At 38.1% G+C, this 20508-nt stretch overlaps 2 protein-coding genes across 2 annotated transcripts in view; one reads left to right on the top strand and one right to left on the bottom strand.

Moving 5' to 3' along the window:
* MACROD2 (mono-ADP ribosylhydrolase 2) overlaps positions 1-20508 on the top strand; it is a gene marked incomplete at its 3' end in the record, with an annotated part of 3247744 nt that overhangs the window by 678847 nt on the left and 2548389 nt on the right.
* Positions 3849-20137, bottom strand: FLRT3 (fibronectin leucine rich transmembrane protein 3). The gene is made up of 3 exons (XM_082249586.1): positions 19888-20137; positions 8453-9136; positions 3849-6296 (listed from the first exon to the last, which is right to left on the bottom strand). The coding sequence occupies exon 3, from the start codon at positions 6273-6275 to the stop codon at positions 4320-4322; it is 1956 nt and encodes a 651-aa protein (XP_082105712.1). The 5' UTR covers positions 6276-6296; positions 8453-9136; positions 19888-20137; the 3' UTR covers positions 3849-4319.

Raw genomic sequence — 20508 nt, 5'->3', positions numbered from 1 at the left:
GAACAGTGATCATATGGTTCTACTATGTAGGACCGTTGATCACTGTTCCTACACCTCAAGCCACAGCCAATCACAGTTAGAATCACGCCCCTTGGGACACACACAACCCCTCCCTCTCAAAAAAGTTAACCCCTTCACTGCCAGTGTATTTTTACAGTAACAGTGCATATGTATAGCACTGATTACTGTAGAAATGTCACTGGTAACCCCAAAAGTGTCAAATGTCAGTCAAGGGTCCGATCTGTCCGCCACAATGTCGCAGTACCGCAAAAAAAAAAAAATCGCAGATTGCCGCCATTACGTGTTAAAAAAACAACAAAAATCTTTCCCTTTGTTAGTAAACGCGATAACTTTTGCGCAAACCAATCAAAATACGCTTTTTGCGTTTTTTTTTTTACCAAACATATGTAGCATAAAACAAATTGGCCGAAAATGTTAAAAAATTTTGATTTTTACATTTTTTTTGGGGGGGGAATTTCATGTAAAAAAATGTGAAAAATATTGTTATTTTTGCAAAATTGATGCTCTTTTTTTGTTTATAGCGCATGATCAAAAAATCGCACAGGTGATCAAATACCACCAAAAGAAATCTCTGTTTGTGGGAATAAAAGGACGTCAAATTCGTTTAGGTACAGCGTCGCACGACCGCGCAATTGTCCGTTAAAGTCACGCAGTGCCGAATCGCAAAATAGGCCCTGGTCAGGAAGGGGGTAAAATCTTCCGGGGCTTAAGTGGTTAATATTACACACATTTTGACTAAGGCCTACTGTGTGCAAGGCAGCTTTTAGGGAAACCTACCCTGAACGAGATGGGTAGACTGCTATTGCTGACCTCCCTGATGAAGCTTGATATCTTGGAGTTCATGATTTCAGTATTTTGAGTCACTGATGAAAAGCAGAATGAAGTGAGCACTACGTATGTATGCTTATTGCTCACATCTACATTGAAAATATGATTTGCCGGTTTGCGTATGTTTCTTCTGACTGCTGTGGCTTCTTCCCACAACCCAGGAAACATGCTGGCAGTGTAAAGTATCAATGAAGGAAAGACTTGACAACACCTGACGCTCTAGTGTGGGCACTATTATCTTACAAAAAAAAATCTTAAATCCTTTATTTTTTTTAAGTATGCACTGTGGGTGTGTTCTAAGCCACAAAAAGGCATAGAATCTGAATTGACAGCATGGCTCTGGACAGGAGCTGTTGTCATTCATATTCTTTGGGGCAGCACAAGGGGGCATGCCAACATGAGAACTGCAAAGCTGACTGCAGGCATGCAGTGCATCTGTGCAGTGTTTTGCTGTCCCAGTGATGACAACACTAGCACAGGATTTGCAGCCAATGGTTGGCATTGTCTGACCTACACAGGAAGCGCTAAAAAGGGCCAGATAGTGGCAGGATTACCAGGCATTGATTTGTACTTTTTCAAATACTATTCATAAAATACATGACAATAGGTTTCCCATTTCCTAAAGAAGCAAATCAGAATACTTTAAATATACATACACTTTAATTAGCTCCGATCAGGGGCAAGGCAAATTCACCAAATTGTCCAAGATGTACCACTGCCAGGGGTACATTTTATACACATGTTGTGGCGGTTTCCTAAATTGCATCGCTACTGGAAATACATATTCACGACCTTGAATATTTTATGCTCCACACATATATCTGACCCAACATTTGCTCTACTAGGCGTTATACCGGTAGATGTTCTTCCACCTAATATAGCCCGCAAACCCATACTTCAAAAATGGATATTACCTACCCCACCAACAAGTACCCAGTGGACAGCTGCTGTTAATATCAATTTATGGAGGGAGGATTTGATATATAAACATAAAAAATGCCCCAAAATGATTTTAAAAATGTGGTTTCGCTGGCTAGAGTCACATTTGTCTACACACTCTACCTTGTTAGCGAGTACTGATGTGGAAATTTAGGAAACTTATCTGCCAATGGTCTGGAATAATTGAGTATATACATAGTTTAGATGATTGTACAGTTAAGAATACCTTTATTGTCATGTACGACATATAAAGTCCATCACTATGGACCCATTGCTATTCTCGAGTTTCTCCTGTGTAAAGTATTGTAGAATCTAAAAGTCTAATGATCTACTTAAACCTGTTATTTTCTACTACTTAGTGAGTTTTTTGTGTCTTCACAGACATTGTGGACATTTTATTTCGGTCTCCGCTTTATTGTAAACTGAAAATTAATAATTTATACATTTTAATTATAATTAATAAAAAAATTACCTAATAAAAAAAATAAAAAAATAAAAAATTAAGGAGGTACATACAAATTTTTCTTGGCCCAGGAAACCATATAAAAAATTCAGTGTTCTTTGTAAAACACTGCAAAATATGCTGGTTCAATAGTAATTCATAAACAAAAAATAAAAATTGATGCAGAAAAACTATTTGACAACGGTACAACTTATTGCTCAGCTAAAGAAAATGTGTTCTCTTGGTAGTAACTCAATATATGGTACTTTTCCATCACTAGCTGTGGTAGGCTATAATAAAACAGGAAATTCGTGCTAAATTTATGTCAACATCATTTTGAGAACACCCCCTTGCCCTATACAGGCAAAATAAAGAATGGTCTTTCTTAAGAGTCATAAATGAGGCTAATTTTAGAGGGCAGTCAATCCTCATCTGGCTTAACTAGACAAACTTGGCTGTAATGCTCACACAAGTGATGTTTAGACAGTTGGGTGCTTGCTCAATCCTCTGGGACTTATTTGTGGCTCGCTTGCCTTCTGCTAGAATGTTTTCAATTCTAAGGTTGCATGTCACATAATACTTTTGATAGCCCAATGGTGAAAATTGCAGATACAAAATGATAGGACTTCACCAAACAAAGAAGCAATAGAAAGCTGCAAATAATTGCTGCTGATTATGTTTCCTAATAATGGTTTGCAAATGTTTAAGAAGCACAGTGAACTTTGTCCTTTCCCAATAAACCATATCAAGAATCCTCATGTGTATTTCTTCAATTTATTCAGCAATAAGTTCAATATTTTTCATAGTCTGCAAGTATGAAAAACTGTCACCAAAAAATAAAAAATAAAAAAAAAAGCTGAATACATGTAGCATTGGATCAAGGCACATACAATACTGACCAAAGGAGCATACAATGCACCTTGGCATTTATCTGAAAAAAACAAACAAAAAAAAAAAAACATACAATAGGAGGGGGAGGTATGGCAACAAGTGTATTTCTCTTAAATATTAAATTAACGGAAAGGCAATATAACATGATGGATAGTTTAAAAATTATATATAGATTATGATGTAGTAATGGGCACTATGGATTGGTTGGCAGCTATGTTTTATGATGATTGAGGTTAAAATCTTTTTTGGGAGTTAAACTTTATAAAATGTAAAATACTGAGTGCAAATGTTTTATGTAAGTAAATATTTAGATATTTTTAATTTAAAATGAATAAATTGGAAACAGGTGGCTATAATTTGATTTTATTTTTTTGGCTTATATGTATGTTTTTTGGTGGGAAAGTAAAAAACTTTTGAGTCATCTTTTACGCAGTTTAAAAAGGGTTTTATTTTGTGTGGATCATGTATCTAAACAATGATCCAGTTTCAGGTTTAAGTGTAATTATTATAGATTAAAAAAATGTGTGGGGGTTTATTTGTGCTATGGGAGAGTAGACTATTATAATGTACATTTTTCTTGTGGTAGATAAATTAATGCCCATTACTACACACAGGGTTTTGTTTCTGTTTATTGAATAATGTTGTATACAGTTTTTATTTTTATTTTTTTACAGACCTATCAATACTGTTTTTTTTATTTTGTTTTGTAGCTACATTTTATTTACGGTATACCATGTTTAGAATGATATGCAAAACCGGCCTGTGCTTATACTACAAAGGTCAGAAAAAATACCAAAAAAAAAAAAAAAATATCCTGATTGTTCAACACAGCAGGAAAAAAAAAAAAAAGGAAAAATTCACTTTCACAGTCAACAAGTCATTTTACTCAGTAGAACACAAAAGAAGAGTTAAATGGTCTGTAACTTCAATATTAGCAAGGAAAATACAGTACAAATTACAAAAAATACTAAAATAGAGAATTGTGGTCAGGCAACAAACTACATTTAATTGTAGCAGCAACCTGAAATTTTGAAACTTTTAATAAAAAAAGTTCTTAAATATAAATTATATGGCAAATGTACAGTACATTGCTCCTTCAAAGTCTTTGTGTCATTTTTTAAATCCAGTGTTTTGCAGTAGAACAGTGAATCCCATTCACTCATTTGAGTCTCTATAAAAAGTTTTGTGCCTCTAATCATCATGAATGTGAATGGTCGGAATCTGGAATACCACTGTCTCTGTAGCTTCTGTTACTGCTGCTTTCACTGTGACTGGTTTTGTACAAGGTTACTCCATTGGATGGAAATATAGTGTGTAATATAAACTCCTCCTTGGTCATCGGATCGCTATTTATTGGTATCATCTGAAAAGAGGTCTCCCTAATTTCTAAAATGGAATTGTCTTTCTTAGTACCTGCCTCTGCATAATCATCTTTTCTTCTCCGGCCCTTGCTGTAAGCACAGTTCCTGGAAAACAAGGATCCGTTCCGATGGACGTACCAACAAACCAATGCAAGGAGCGTGATTGCCACTAGAGCAACTGCTCCACCTATGATAGCTGCTAGAGGCAAATTGGAGTTTTTATAAGGTTCCTTCTCCTGCTCTCTATTTAACGTTGTGGTGGGGTTATACATTTTAAGCGGAGCAGTCTCTGTTTCAATACAAACAGGTGTTTCATCCAATAAAAAGAAGTTTCCGGTTTCCATGGGAACCATACATATGCGGTATGGTGACTCTGGCTCAAGTGCTGTGAGCAAATATTCCGTTCTGTCACCGGTCACAATAGTTTCTGTAATAGATCCAAACACTGGGCTGTGACCCAACTGCCAGCTAAGTCTTAGTGACTTCATTGGTAAAGCAATTTTCCAGGAAATGTGGATGGTCTCAACGGTGACAGCTTTTACGTTGATTGTGATTATTTTCCTCACTGGTATTGGCGTGGTTCGGTAGATTTTGTTGAGATCAGGTGGCCTGACCTCCGGCTGTTTGGTCACAGATACTGGCCTCTGACCTTGTGCTGGCAGCAAAGTGTTTAACATAGTTGTCGTTGTTATATGTATAAGATTTTTATCAAATCTGTCTTTACAATCAAATAATTCTTTGTTAAGGTCTTTAATGGTCATTCCCCTAACACGCTCCGGTGCTTGGCACATCAGCCCACGAACATTAACTTTGGAAGGCAAAGACTGAAGCCAGTCACGTACCCATTTCATTTTGCAACCACAATACCAAGGATTGTTGCGTAGGAATAACTGGGTCAAATTATCCAAGTCATCAAAAATACCCTGAGGTAAAGATGTCAGATTGTTGTTCGACATGTCAAGTCGATAAAGTTGGGTAAGGTCAGCAAAAGCATTGGGAGGCACATCATTCATATGATTCTCTTGAAGGTAAAGCTTTTTCAAATTTGTGCCTGGCAGGTTCGCAGGGGGAGATTGTAGAGAATTACGAACCAATGACAGCTCTGTCAGATTGACTAAGTTCATAAAGACCCTTTCCCCAAGGCCACTATTGGTTAAGAGATTTCCATCCAAAACAAGACGTTTTAGATTTGTGAGGTCCTGCAAAGAGATCTCTGCAATAGTGGAAATTCGATTATCATCCAAACGTAACTCTTCAATTGTTCGAGGCAGACCCCAGGGTATTGTGCTTAGGTGATTTCGGGAAAGGAACAGAAGACGAAGATAAATGTTGTCTCGAAATGCTCCATCCTCAATACTAACGGCAGACACAGAGTTATCATCTAGATGTAGCTCCTCAATCGCAGGAATTTGTGAAAGTGCATCATAGGTTATAGTCCTTATATTATTTTCCTGCAGATGCAGTTCTTTAACATTTTTCGGGAGATTGATTGGAAATTCATCTAAACTATTATGGTACAGGTAGATCCTTTCCACTTTGTCGAGGCCTCTCAGGTCAGAAGGTATCCCAGCATTGTTGATCTGATTATTTTGAAGGTAGAGAGTTGTAGCATCCTCAGGTATCCCCGAAGGAATAGATGTTAAATCCCTATCATTGCAATAAATGAAACCTCCATCACAGCGACATACTGAAGGGCAAGGTTTGGCACTGACATACTGTGGAGCAAGCCGAAGTAATAGTAACATCTGAGTCCAGGCAACAAGAAAGTTCCACGCTTCTGCATTCATGGTCATAAGGGATGTAGCAATCAATACCTGTAAGGATACAAAAAAAATAATTAACATCAAAAGTTCACAATTATTATTTTCTCTTTATTTCTTAAAGACCTGTCAGAGTCTTTAAAATCCTGAATGTCACATTCCACATTACGTAGTAACAGTATTCTTATTTTATATATATATATATATATATATATATATATATATATATATATATATATATATATATATAAATACACATTTTATCATTATAAACCAGTCCTTTGGCTTAAGCTAAGTGAATGTGCCTAGGCCTGAGAATGTGATATATTTTCTCCCCTTCCATCAATGGCACTGTAGTAACATGTTCTGGAATCTATTTCAAGTTCAAAAAATCAGAAGCAAAGGGCTGACCTGTGTGAGACAACAGATCTTTAGTACATCTAAGAACATAAAGGCTACTTCAGTGTCACTGGGAATTAAATAACTGTGTCAGCTATGGACCACATCTTAGGCCAGAAAGTAGACGTTGACCCTGAATGATGCCAGAAAAAAGATGGTGTCACCTTCTGGGGAAAAAGGAAGATGAGGTCACTGTCAGTAGGTATACTATAATCTCCCAGAAGCTAGATGCTTTAAGACGATGAAAATAATTATAAACTGATAAATAGGACGTGTATAGAAAGTAATATTGGATTTATATTACACATAATGAGTTCTAGAATTAGGCCAACTTAATTCAAGTATCTCAATATAGATAGCACATCTTTTAGGTTTTGATCCCGTGAAGTATTCTGATAAAATGTTGAGCTGGCCATAGATGGTTTGAATCTTGGCCTGTTGAGATCCATTTAAGATTCACTCCGCTGGTGGGCAGGCTGATCGTACCCAAGTTGATCCAATGATGGACTTGGGTACTACCAGCATGTTGAGTTTCTAGCATGCAATTACTTCCAGTGGCTTTAGCCACTAGCAGTTATCATTGCGTTTTCCCCGCAAAGACAGCTCCCCCTCTAAGAGAACACAAATGCTCCACTGGAGGGATTCCCCCTTCAACGGTGGCTGTGTTGAATGGGGAATCAAGCTATTTGGTTGCAGGGAAGGAAATTGCATAATTTATGGCCTGCCTAATTCACTGGGGGGAAATGTGACGACGTAGCTGTAATAGGTTTATGGATAACTAGCTATAGATTGTATGCGGTAAGCAATGTTAATTATGTCACAGATGGAGTCAAACTTTTTTTTTTCTATTAAGACTGCAAAATCCTATTTTCCCTTTTCTACCGCCTATTTAAAAGTATCAAGAGAAATAAAAACAGGACCAGATTTCCAGGTCCCACAAATAAGGGCTTGTAACAGTTCTTTGAGTTTCTTTCCGTATTCATCTCACATATACCTTCACTGTTCAGTGCACATTGGCGAACTAACTCACAGGGCTATGTCATTTGAGGGATTTTTAAAAGCAGTGATTTGTATCAACAAAACTCTTCCAATGCTTTTGGTGCCAGAGAAAATAAATTCCAGTCAATGGAAGGGCTATGACATTGCCTCTCCTGTGGTTTTATTGCCTAGTTGTTGAGCAATTCACTTTTAGCAGTGCTTTAAACTGTACGCAAAACTGCCAAACTCCATGGCTACTCATGTTATCCACTGTAGCATAAAGTAATCATGTCACATCAGCAATTATGAGCTGCGAATACATGTACTATAGTTGGCTACAGCAGAAAGTTTTAAGCCAAACTACTTATCGCCATAGTCCATCAAAATCTCTAAATGCTGCAAAGTACATAATAATAATTTATGTGACCTGGTTCATAGCCTTCAACTGGCCCCACCATCATTAGAGAATCAACGTTTTTCAGCACACCTATTTAAAGCTTCTACTCTTGGACAACATTGACTTTATTTTCAATGTGTATATAAATCGGAGAACAACCACATATTTGTAGTATATAGAGATTGCTCATTGCACATATGGGTACTTTTCGATTTGTTTGTGCTCTGTACTATTCCTTATCTCATACGTTACTAGTCACAGTTAAAATGATTGTGGTTATCAATACTGCATAGGTGTTACTGACACAGAAGATTCTAAATGACATCTTGCATTACAGCCTGTGTCATAACACCCTTTTATTTTTATCTGAGGTTTTTCCTTACTTGTTTTCTTCCCCTCCTTTATCAGCACTTAATAGGAGCTAGACTAGACCTACCTGCTCGAGAAGTGTCAGATGATGTTTCCTTGAATCCTCCCGAGGGCAAGCTCTTGTGAAGTCCTTATGTTCCGAGAATAACGAGCTCCGGGTTATCTCATTTAGCAGTCCCTCTTTCGTAGTATTTACTCAAACAATCCTAACTCAAAGAAGAAGGTACAGAGTTTCATTATCTCTTGTCCACATCACAGCGAACGTTTACCATCGACACCCAAATCGTGCACTTCAGCAGTGTCGAGTTTCCTGCGACCACGTGGCGATTCCTCCTTTGCCAATTAAAGGTTTCTTTATAATCCCCTTTGGTTGTCTTTAATTTTTATGCCAGAAACTGCCTTTCCGTGTACAAAGGCTCCTCTGCAAGACCAGTAAAATTAACTCCACACCAGGGGAACGATTCATAATGTAAAAGCTTAAATAAATAGTGCATTCAAAGTAGGTACATGCTTCCCTGTGCAAATATCAGCCATGAATGCTCTCTGTACAGTAGTCACAATCCCCAAACATTGGCACCCGCTGTAAAAACATTTCTGGCTCCAAGCTGGATGTGAAACTTGATTGTAAAAAATTAGTGGAAGATATATATCAGGAAGTGATTTGTTCTTTGTAAATTTAAGAAGTTTTCTTCAAAAAAAAAAAAAAATGATGTGCTAGTTCCTTCTAAAGATTCCTTGCAGCAAGAGTTTCCTAGAAAAAAATAAAAAATAAACATACGTTAGTTAGCAGTAATTTATAGTGAATATATGCAGACAAGTTGACAACTGAATTACATTCCTTGACTGATTAAAGTACATTCATTATGCCTTATAACACACTAAAGTCTTGACTATGTGCTCAGCTCAGACCTCAAAGATCCCAGAGGTCAGGAGCATGGTACCACTCTCTGCCACGTTTTTCTAGTATTTCACATCAGCCATTCCAGTGCATCCATCCAAGAGCAACTGTAATTGAAGTCAGCTTCAATCAACCAACTGCGGAGAAATTACTTTAGCAAACGGTGACACCTGTCTTTTCCGATTACAAACTCGAGCACAATCCCTTGCTGTCCACCACTTTTGTACATGTAATAGATAACCAGATCCGGGAGCCATTCCTGCTCAGCTGCACGCAAGTGCTAGTGTTGTGATGTAGATTCTAAGCCAGGCCTTGGAACAGAACTATTTCGGGAAGCCTTTATACAACAACAAAAATAACTTCAACAATTCTGGATTCACACTAGCCAGGAAGCTTCTATCACTGTTGTATCAGGTGCTGACGTATATAACACTGGAGCAAGGATACCCGGAGCAAAATGTATTAGTTCCCCAGTTAATGAGAAAGATGACTCCTGACTAGCTGCTTTGAGGAACATCTACTTTTTTTAGTCTTTTGCTCCAGTTTTTTATTATCAGCTGAGCTAAATAAAGTACTGTTCCATTTAGAACAATTGGAATAGTAAAGCTAAGGATTAAGATCATGGTAAACAATGTTATGTAAAGTTAAATTTAATGATAAATAGAAACCAATATGTGATTTTTATAAACCCGGGAACACGTGCCTCCATTAATAGAAATGGCACCAAGAACCTGGCAGCCTGGGCCCTAACACCTACCACCTAATCAGTAAGAACCCTTTAACATTAACAATGTTAATCTTTCATCTTACTTTGACACTTCTACTAAAGAGACCAACAGCCTTTTGAATTTCGAAGTTGGATTTGAGATTTCAACTTGCAGTTAGGTTCTCAGGCCTTTCGTTGTAGATATTGACGTCATAATAGCCTTGTGCTCATATTCTATTTTACACACAAAGGTGTAAAGAACTGCTTTAAGCCAACCTTTACACTCGGAGACACCAAATAGCTGTCTCAACCACAATCAGATATCACTTACACGGTTTTATTGTCTTTCAAAAAGACCATTTTTAAAGCAAAGCATTAAAAAAAAAAAAAAAAGCCTTCTGAATTATGGAGATTATCCAATTCTAATTCCTATCAGGTTCTGGTTTGTACAAATCATTCCTACAGATATTTTCGCTAGGGCTTTCTATGAAAGGGTCAACCTGCCAAGGTGCTGAGAGTGACAAGCAAAAGAATTTGAGAGTGCTGGAAATACTTGACCCTGAAATTAAGGAATGCCGTAGCAGCAATTTGCTTCTCCACTCAGTAATTACATGGCATCCAGCAAGCAAAGCATCTGTTCCAGAATTAAAATGCTCCACAGTGCCAGTATGCTGAATAATAGATGCAGAAGACTTCTTTTATATAAACTAAATTCCATCTCCAAATGATTAAACTTTAACGATATAGGGCTAAGCTTACTGTGAATGTGGATACTGCTTAAGCAACGGTGCCCCTGGCCTAAACCATTTTAAAGACCGCTTTTCTGCTAATCTATAGAAACTATTTAATTATTACATATGTAGGCACAAAGGGTGCCCAGTGTCCTGTGGTAACGTGCAAGGATGCTAGATAGCTAGTAGACAATGCTAACACTTATTTACCAGCAGGGATAGCATCTTCCTGAATCCAGATTAAAACGTTACCTTACAAAGTTAACCATTAGTGTCTACAGTCAAATGTTGCTATCAGTCTGCTTTGATTAATACCATGTGTTAAATTTGTTTTAACAACCACTGAAGTGAATCACTGAAGCAGCTAAACATACGATAAAGTATTTTTTATAGCTTTTGCAATCTGTCTTCTCTTAATTAAAAAGCAGATATTTTTTTTATATACCTTTTTTTTTGTTTTGTTTTTTTGTTTGTAGGGATCAAATTTTTTTTCTTTATTTTTCTCCATCTTGTCTGATGCCTCCGGCAACAGCTAATGTAAATAAGGTAAAAGGCAAATGTTGTCAAGTAGCTCTAAGGAAATCACTCTTTTCAACTTGTTGATTAGGCTAAATGGCATATACGATGTAAGGAAATGACTGCAAGTAGTGTAAAATGCGGAGAAAATAATACTATTTGTTTTTTTACGCTGCTGGCTAAACTGTTTATTTTTAACCCTAATTGTAATGCAAACCACTTTCTATTGCTGCCATTGTAGTAGAGGCTATGCTGGACTTAACTTAAAGCTCATTAGGATCAATAGCTAGTTTTTTTTAAAGTGCAGCAAACAAAACAAAAGGAAAAAAAAATAGCTCTGCTGGTAGCAAAAAGAGTGGATTGGAATAAATTCTTGATCTACTTATAAAAAGATGGCTCATCCACATCTGTTTAATATTAAATACTTTGCATATCAATAGCTAGGCATGATGTTAGAACTAAGCCCCCTGAACAATGCTTCATGCCACAGGGATGCAACCGTTTCTTTGTCTTTGTATATACGCTGAATGACCTCAAGTAGATGAAGTATAACCAAGACCTGGTGATAAAAGAAGGTAGTGGACTGTGTGGCCTTTCCGTGTTTTTTGCTACTTGCCTTCAGCTTGTATCAAATTATATTATATCCCATTGGGTATTGTTGTCATAGACTGTTTTATGGAGTTTTGCCCATTCTTTGCTTTGGAACTAAAGGACTGCATGGTATTTGACAAAGCTTCAGTATTGGTACAAAGTAGGAATTTGTAAGTAACTTTGCAGCTTGAAAGTATCTGTCATGCTTTCTTGAATTACACATTCTTACACTGATGACAGTGTGGGTCATATAGTCCCTAGATACCCTTCCTAAAAGATTGTTTTTTGTTTTTTTCCACGATCTTTAGATTGCACTAAGGTAGGGCTCACACTGTGTATACCACTAGTGATAAGCCCACCAGGATCCCCAAAAGTGGGGTTGTGAACCAATCACGCTCACCAACATTACATCAAATGATAAACATCAGGTTCATTCTGTTGAGTAGACTACATAAACCTTTTCAGTTTGTGAAATAAAGGTATAATCGGACCTGCTGTAAATGGTGTAGATCAGCCATTCTCAACCAAGCTTCCATGGAACCCTAGAGTTCCTCCAAAGGTTGCACATGGGCTCCATGAACTATGGCTGATTGACCTCCAGCTTGATGGTATCTGCTTAGTTTCTGGACCAATTCTACTTGGCAAAGTCAGCAGCAGGACACGAATTATCTTTTTAGCTATTTGTAAGAGTGGCATTTTGACCACCACTTTAAGAAGGGAATTCTTTCCGCAGACTCCTGGTGATTTGGATTTATCAGGTGTTTCCTGAGACTTGAAAATAATTTCAAGGGTTCCTCTAGGGTAAAAAGGTTGAGAAGGGCTGGTGTGTAGATATCAGTTAGTTAACCGGTCAACTTTAATAAAGTGATACTGCTGTGTACTGACCCTGGAGTGGAAAAAGCTATAAACCAAATAAATAAATGTACACCCATCCCACTGATTACAGTGATGCTAGGCATTTGTTGGGACAAGTGCAGTTGTGATTGTTTTGTAAAGCAGACCAGCAGAGAGCACCCTACCCCATGTATTTTGCTAACAGTGTATCCATTTACTTAACAGCCTATATTGGGAAGGAAGTTTAAACTACTGTCTTAGACGAATTTTCTTGTAGCCTTGTAAAATTTTCATTACCAGGCTAGCATGAATGCTAATTTTTACATCCGCGGCCCATCTAATAGAACAGAAAATATCAATAATTTATAGATTTTCCAAGCACTAGGTAGACCTAAAATGAAGAGAAAAAACATGCATTAGGTATCTAAAAGGAGCAGAATTTTTGTTGGCAATGGTAACCATGGATTATCATTCCACCTGCATAGATATAATTTCATTGGTTACTGTGGAGAACATGGACTGCTGTTCCTTCAGATACTTTTATACAAGAAGCTCAGTCGTAGACAGTGGGGTTCCCCCTTTTGAGGGCAAGTAATGCTTTTCACGTTTTTCATCTAATGGGAAAATATCTGTAGAACCCACTGCTGAAAGTGCTAAAAGAACGGTCTTTCATTTGCATGAGAGAAGCTGATTGGTTGTTATGGCAACAGACGACTCTTGATACATGCAAACAGGAGGCCCAGGGTTCCTGTTTGAAATGCAACTACTTCCCTGCATGCTTTGGGTCACCTCCATTTTCCAAGGAGGATTTATCATATGTCTAGAGTCACATGAGACAATTCATCTCCCCATGGGGCTGGCTGCTCACTAGATATCATGTAAAAAAATGGGGAAATATTACTGATTATATTTTTTATAAGTATTTTGCAGAGATCATTATTCTGTTCAGGTCTAGCTGCACAGACGAAGAGTGAAAATGGCCAATATATTAAGAGTGCATACCAAACAATTATCCCCATTGTCTGAGCAATTGCTGGAAGTTATTTCCGAGTGGAGTACTTGCTACCTGTGTTTGGAGAAATGACTGACACTTCACCTTAGGGCGTGACAAGCGGGTACGTGTTTGCTCAGTAGACTGCAAATTAGCTGCATTCTAGAACAACTATCTCACATACTTTGCCTGTGCCAAATACTTTTAGAATCTACTGTGAAAACTTGTCAGGCTAGAACAATAGCAGCTAAAAGCTTGTATGGTACCGGCCTGTAAGGTTTACCAACTAGGTCCACAGAGGTGTTGTACATTTTAATTAAATGTAGGTGTGTACCTGTTACAGTGCAAAACAGGGAGCCATTATATATGCCAATGAAGATTCAATCTATCTATATAGGAGTGCCATGTAGCAAAAATACCACATTGAGAGAATGGGTTACCAGTTCATTAGTAATTAATATTATCAAAGAGTGGCCAACGCACAACATGGTTGCCATGTTTGCAAGTTCTAGACTACAGAACAAACAATAGTAATAATAACAGCTTATAATTCCTATTCATATTATTTCATGCCATTGAGACTAAGGCCAGGAATTTAGCATTTATGACATTGAGAAATCTACTAAGACCAGGAATTTAGCATCAAGGAATTAACACAATTTACAAAATTAAAAATCACTGAATTCAAAGCTACAGAAGCAAGCTGTGCATTACCAACAGAATAAAAATGTCAAAGCCCTTGCACAATATTATACATGGCTTTTTAAACCATCTATTTTGGTGACGGCTTGAACTTCTGCAGCCAGGAAACAGACCACTGGTTTCTTTGTTCATTGACTAAGAGGGGGGAAAAAAATAAATGAATTGAAGAAAAACTGCTCCAGTGTGCTTCCAGCTGAGCCTATGCCCACTTGGGGGTGGTACAGTCTACTCGAAGCCTTTTTCTGTCGAGACCCACAAGTCAGACGCTCGCTGTTTCTGTCCGGCTTTCCTGACTTTAATTGCTACAAAGTCTCCTGTTAAGCTGAACAGTGGTGTCTGCGAGAGCAAGTAAAAGTTCTCCTTTTGAAGGACTTTGTGAAACCCTAATGGCCATGCTGATTTCATTAACCATGGTATTTATTTAGTCATTACCCCTGACAATGCACGCAACACACACACAAAAAAGATGAAAATGGCACAAAACCAAAAGATTTGTCTTTCTCAGTGTTAAGCTGCAGTCTTCCCCCCCCCCCCCCCCTGGCTTATGTGGCCTTGGGCTATGAAGAACAATTAAGTGCAGTTTCCACAGGTGAGATCATCCTGTTGCTGCACAATGTTTATCTTGATTAGATAAATCTAGATCTCAGATCTGGCAAATCCTAATTTAATAGACACAAGTCTCATCATGTTGGTGCGCTCAGTTCTTCCACCACAGAAAACTAACCTTTGCCCTATTGTTAAATCTGATGAGCTTCCAGCAATCCTCCTATTACAGTATACTACTTTATAATTGTACTTTGACTGCATGAATAGTCAGCTTCCAAGTTTTTTTTATTTTGTTTAATTGATTTGGAGCCCATCTTGAATATTCTAGCTATTGCCTAAACATTGAGAAAAACAGAAACCATGTCCTGCCATTGCAATAGCCTATAAAATGATTAAATAGTCTTATCAGATGGAGTGGCTTCAGTTGACAAAAGCTAGGACTGTCTACAAAGAGTAAATCTGCTATGTCTACCCATCCGCCACTGAGCGACTTATGCGAGCCTATCTTCTATAAGAAGAGAGATTTCTTTCATGCAGTGATCATAAACTGATAATTGTGTTTTTTTTATCCTGCGGGAGAATAACGTTCGTTAGGACTGAACACCCGCAGGCACTAGATTGCGAGCATAATTGGACTTTATTCCCTGGGTCCATTCTTTCTGTACAGCATTGTTCAATCAGATAATTATTAGTCTGGTAAATTGTGACAGCAGCCAGAATTTGGCCAAATTTATTTCGCTTGGCTTTGATCTGGTCACTGAAGCCATCAGAATAAAGAGATGGCCAATTATGTGCAAGGGCTCTGTCGTCTGGGTTGATGATCCAGACTTGTCAGGAGTACAATGCTTTCACTAGACACAAACATTTCCATTACACACTTTACTAGTAGTGAGGATGCCTAATAGTAAGTGTGCAGACTGGAAGGCTTCTTATGGGGGTGGAAAGTAGGAGACATGTCAGTAGGCATCATAGTAAACAAATGTGGGAGCTGGAGATGAGTTACAGTGACCTCAGTTTATGGTCATGCATATGTATGTACACTACCCTGTACAGTGTCACGGGAGGTGGTAGGAAATGGGTACAATAATTGTATCATGTGGAACTGTATATTATAATAAATATAGATATGCATAGATGCGGTCACACATTATACAATCCGTGTGTGTGTGTAGATTTTATATCCATATTATGATAATAAAAATATATATATATATATATATATATATATATCTACACACACACATGGATTTTTATATATATATATATATATATATATATATATATATATATATATATATATATATATATATAGTGTTTTTTTGGTTATTATAGGTTGTATACATGTATGAGTACACCTCTATATATTTAAATTGTACTTGCACTGCATACTAAGAATATGTCTGGAAAAAAAAAAATGTTGCCTATATATGCTTTGTAATGTACATAATAATGTAACAAACCTAAAAAACCCTTTCTGCTTCTACAGCTCCATGGCCAACCTATTCTAGTATTAGATGTATAGTGGACACCGGCAGCTTTTACTTTTTGCAAATTATTGAAAAAAAAAAAAAAATAATAATACGATTAGGGGCTAATGCTGAACAAATATATTTGCAGGGATTAATCTTCTTGGCCAGCTAAATCAAGCAGCGGCAGGATCTCTCCGTAGAGCCGCTGAGTTCAACCCTTGGTGAGACCTATTTGTTTAATTTGAGGCATTATTCACTAGCACTGTGGTCTGTTAGCAGCTGCAGCCCATGGGTTGAAGCCAGAGAGAGGGGGACACAGGGCTCAGGCACACACAAAGCTCCACCGTTGTGGCTTTCTGCACACTGGAACAGACAACTAGCGAGCCCAGATCATGATTGTGAGCTTGTTAGCCAAGACCTGGAGAAATAATGGGAGACTTATAAAAGCGGCAGCTTGGAATTGGGGGGGATAATGTTCTATTATTAACAAAGAGAGGGCTTTATAAGCACCCCAATCTACTTCTGTATAAAGCTAGTATGGATCAGGAGAGTGTTTTGCAACAAATACTAGACTCTATTTTACAGTGAAGAGATATATATATATATATATATATATATATATATATATATATATATATATATATATCTTCTCTATCTATCTATATCTATCTATCTTCTCTATCTATATCTATCTATTCTCTATCTATATCTATATATATCTATATATATATATATATATATATATATATATATATATATATTCTCTCTCTATATATATATATATATATATATATATATATATATTTGTGTGTGTGTATGTATGTATGTGTATATATATATATATATATATATATATATATATATTCTCTATCTATGTATAAAATATATATATATATATATATATATATATATATATATATATATATATATATATATATATATATATATCTATTCTCTATCTGTCTATATATATATATATATATATATATATATAATATATTTGTGTGTATGTATGTGTATATATATATATATATATATATATATATATATATAATCTTACTCCCACAGAGCTACTGTTTATCTGTTGCAAAACATTCTTATTCTTACTCCTCTCTTTTATTAAAATGTGGTTCTGCTTTGCATAGTTGTGTGATATATATATATATATATATATATATATATATATATATATATATATATATATATATATATATATATATATATATATAATGAGAAAGATATATACATTTATTTTTCTCTCTCTCTCTACACACACACACACACTATATATATATATATATATATATATATATATATATATATATATATATATATATATATATACACACACAGGATATGCAGTAACCCCTAGCAACCAGAATAATGCAGGATGAGCACTCCTTTCTGATTGGCTGCTGTCGATTCCTGAACTTTGCTCTCTTTTATTAAGGACCCATGATTGGATGTGTTGTATGCTGCATTACATTCTATGTATACATATTTGTTAAATTTATTTCAGCTCTGACTGGACACAAATACAGTACTACTTGTTTATACTAGGTGTGTGCTGTTTACATAAGAATGCAATGTTTGATTATTTAAAAAAAGGATACAAAGTTTATTTAAAAAATAAATAAACTTGTGCCCTGCTGTCAGCTCTTGGTAACATTCATCTTTTTCCAGATTTGAAGAAATCCCAACACTAGCTCTTTGGAAGTGACATAACCCTGCTCCCCTCCCCCACTTCATATTCACTTGCTAATCTTGCAGAGTTCAGTTCATCTGCAGGTTTTTTTTTTTTTTAAAGATTTTGCAAAACATAATTCCCTGTTCCCAGTGGGGTCCCCCGAGCTTGGACAATACCGGGTTCCTTAAGCTTGGCATTATCTGTCTCCCACCACCTCCCTTCCCATTGCTAGGCTGGTCACATCCTTTCCTTGTCCAGGAGCTGAATTTTGGTTTAATGTCTAAAGAATAGGAGAGTTTCTCTTTTTTTGTATTAAGCTCCTTACTTTTTCCAGGACAAATAAAAGGAGATTGAAGCTGTGCAGGAATGGAGCTGCCTTTTCTTCCTGGAGCAATTCAGGATTTGAGATGTAGGTGTAGCTGTTCATTTGTGTTTTGTGAAGTCTGCTCAGCTTTTTTTTTTTTTGCACAAGTCAGGAACATGGGTTTTCTGCAAGATCTATGCTTTTCATGTACATACACTGCTGTTCAGAGGGGATTATTGATTTCCTTTCCTGGCTAGAGAAGAGACCATTGTAGGGACATACCACACATACAGCTAGAGCCCAGCACAGGGAACCTACCTCTGATGGACAGGAAACTTCTGCTGGGTCACTGGGTGCTGCACCAGACCTGGGATCACAGTCATCAGACTTATCCCAGTCATCCCAGACCTCAACAGAGATCCCAGTTATTACAGTGATCCCCAGCTCTGCCACTGATCCCAATTATTACAGAAATCCCAGTGATCCTGGTCACAACAGTGATCTCCAGAGGTCCCAGCTCTACCATTGATCACAGTGTTCCCAATTATTACAGAAATCCCAGTGATCCTGGTCACAATAGTGATCCCAGTTATTAGTCATCCCAATGTTCCCCCGAAATCCCAGTGATCCTGGTCACAACAGTGATTCTAGTTATTACAGGCATCACAGCTCCACCACTGATCCCAGTGTACCCAGTTAATACAGCGATCCAGCAATCCCAGTGATCCTGGTCACAACAGTGATCTCTAGTGGTCCCAGCTCTACCACTGATCACAGTGTTCCTAATTATTATAGTAATCCCAGGGATCCTGGTCATAACATGGATCCCAGTGGTCCCAGTTATTACACTAATCCCAGTGATCTTGGTTACAATAGTGATCCCAGCTCTACAATTGATCTCAGATATACCAGTGATCCCAGTTAACACAGTGATTGCTATTTCTCCTCCAATCCCATCCCTGATCTGTCAATCATCCCAATGTTCCCAGGTCTCCCAGTAATTCCCCATTTCTCCTCCAGTCCAGTCCCTACATTGTCAATCACCCCTGGCCAGGCTCTCTGTCAATCACTCCTTGATCAGACTCCCAGTGATCGCCCACTGCCCCTCCAATCCCATCCAAGCTCTATCAATCCCTACTGCCCAGGCTGTCAGTCATCTCTCTGCAGAACTTGCTAACAAAGTGCTGGCTCTGGATGAGCTGATCATCCTCTGGAAGGTCTGATCCCCCTTCTGGAAGATCTGATCCCCCCTATAGAAGGTCTGATCTCCATCTGGAAAGTCGGTTCCCCCTCTGGAAGATCTGATTCCCCCCCCCCCCCCCTATGCAAGGTCTGATCTCCCTCTGGAAGATCTGATCCCCCCCCCTTTCCCCTTTGGGAAGTCTGATCTCCCTCTGGAAGATCTGATCCCCCTTCTGGAAGATCTGACCCCCCCCCCCCATCCCTGGCTTTCCATGCCATCTGCAGCCAGGATCAGAGAGGAGATGCATTGATTAGGGTTAGTGATTGCAGGAGATCGGGGCTTACCTGGAAGATGAGTGCAGAGGAAGAATCCAGTTATCAGAGATGTGGTGTAATATATTCCAGTCTGTGGGGATGTCCCAGTAATAAGGGATTCCTGTGTGTCTGCAGGCTCCTAGCAGTAGTGCTGTGCAGTGATCCCGGTCACCCCCCTGCTGTACACAGTGCAGTCCCGGAGCCCCGCACACATAACACTCCGATCCTTCCAGCTCCAAGTCTGAACTTACAGCAGCACCTCGCACTGGAGAAGTGTGTGTGTGTGATGTCATGGAAGGGGGCGGGCCCGGCCGATAGCCCATCCCCAGTGAGGTAAGGCGATGTGCGGGGCAGCGATGGCATAGAACGGACACTAGAGGGCGCCTGGTGCTATGTACAGCGCTGACTGTGCGCTCCGCTGTCTCCGGGCATCGCTCGGAAGTCTTCGCTGCCAGTAACTCTTTCAGCGCCGGAGCGGCAGGATCGTACGTCTGTTTATCAGGGACACAGGGGGAAAGTTCTTCTGCTTGCTTTATCTGTGACTTTGAATAATAAACGTAACATTTTTAGATTCAGTCCCTACGTTGCCAATCTTGTTGCATCAACGCACCCACGCTGTCGCGCCAATGTGTGTTAAGGCGGCTGGTTTTG

The sequence above is a fragment of the Pelophylax lessonae genome, assembly GCF_965119305.1.
Source record: "Pelophylax lessonae genome assembly, chromosome: 3".
In the NCBI taxonomy this organism is placed as follows: domain Eukaryota; kingdom Metazoa; phylum Chordata; class Amphibia; order Anura; family Ranidae; genus Pelophylax; species Pelophylax lessonae.
This window is presented reverse-complemented; position numbering and strand designations above follow the sequence as displayed.

Bases quoted from the DNA above. Each gene is read 5' to 3' on its own strand.
- FLRT3 (XM_082249586.1), bottom strand. From the start codon at position 6,275: ATGACCATGAATGCAGAAGCGTGGAACTTTCTTGTTGCCTGGACTCAG.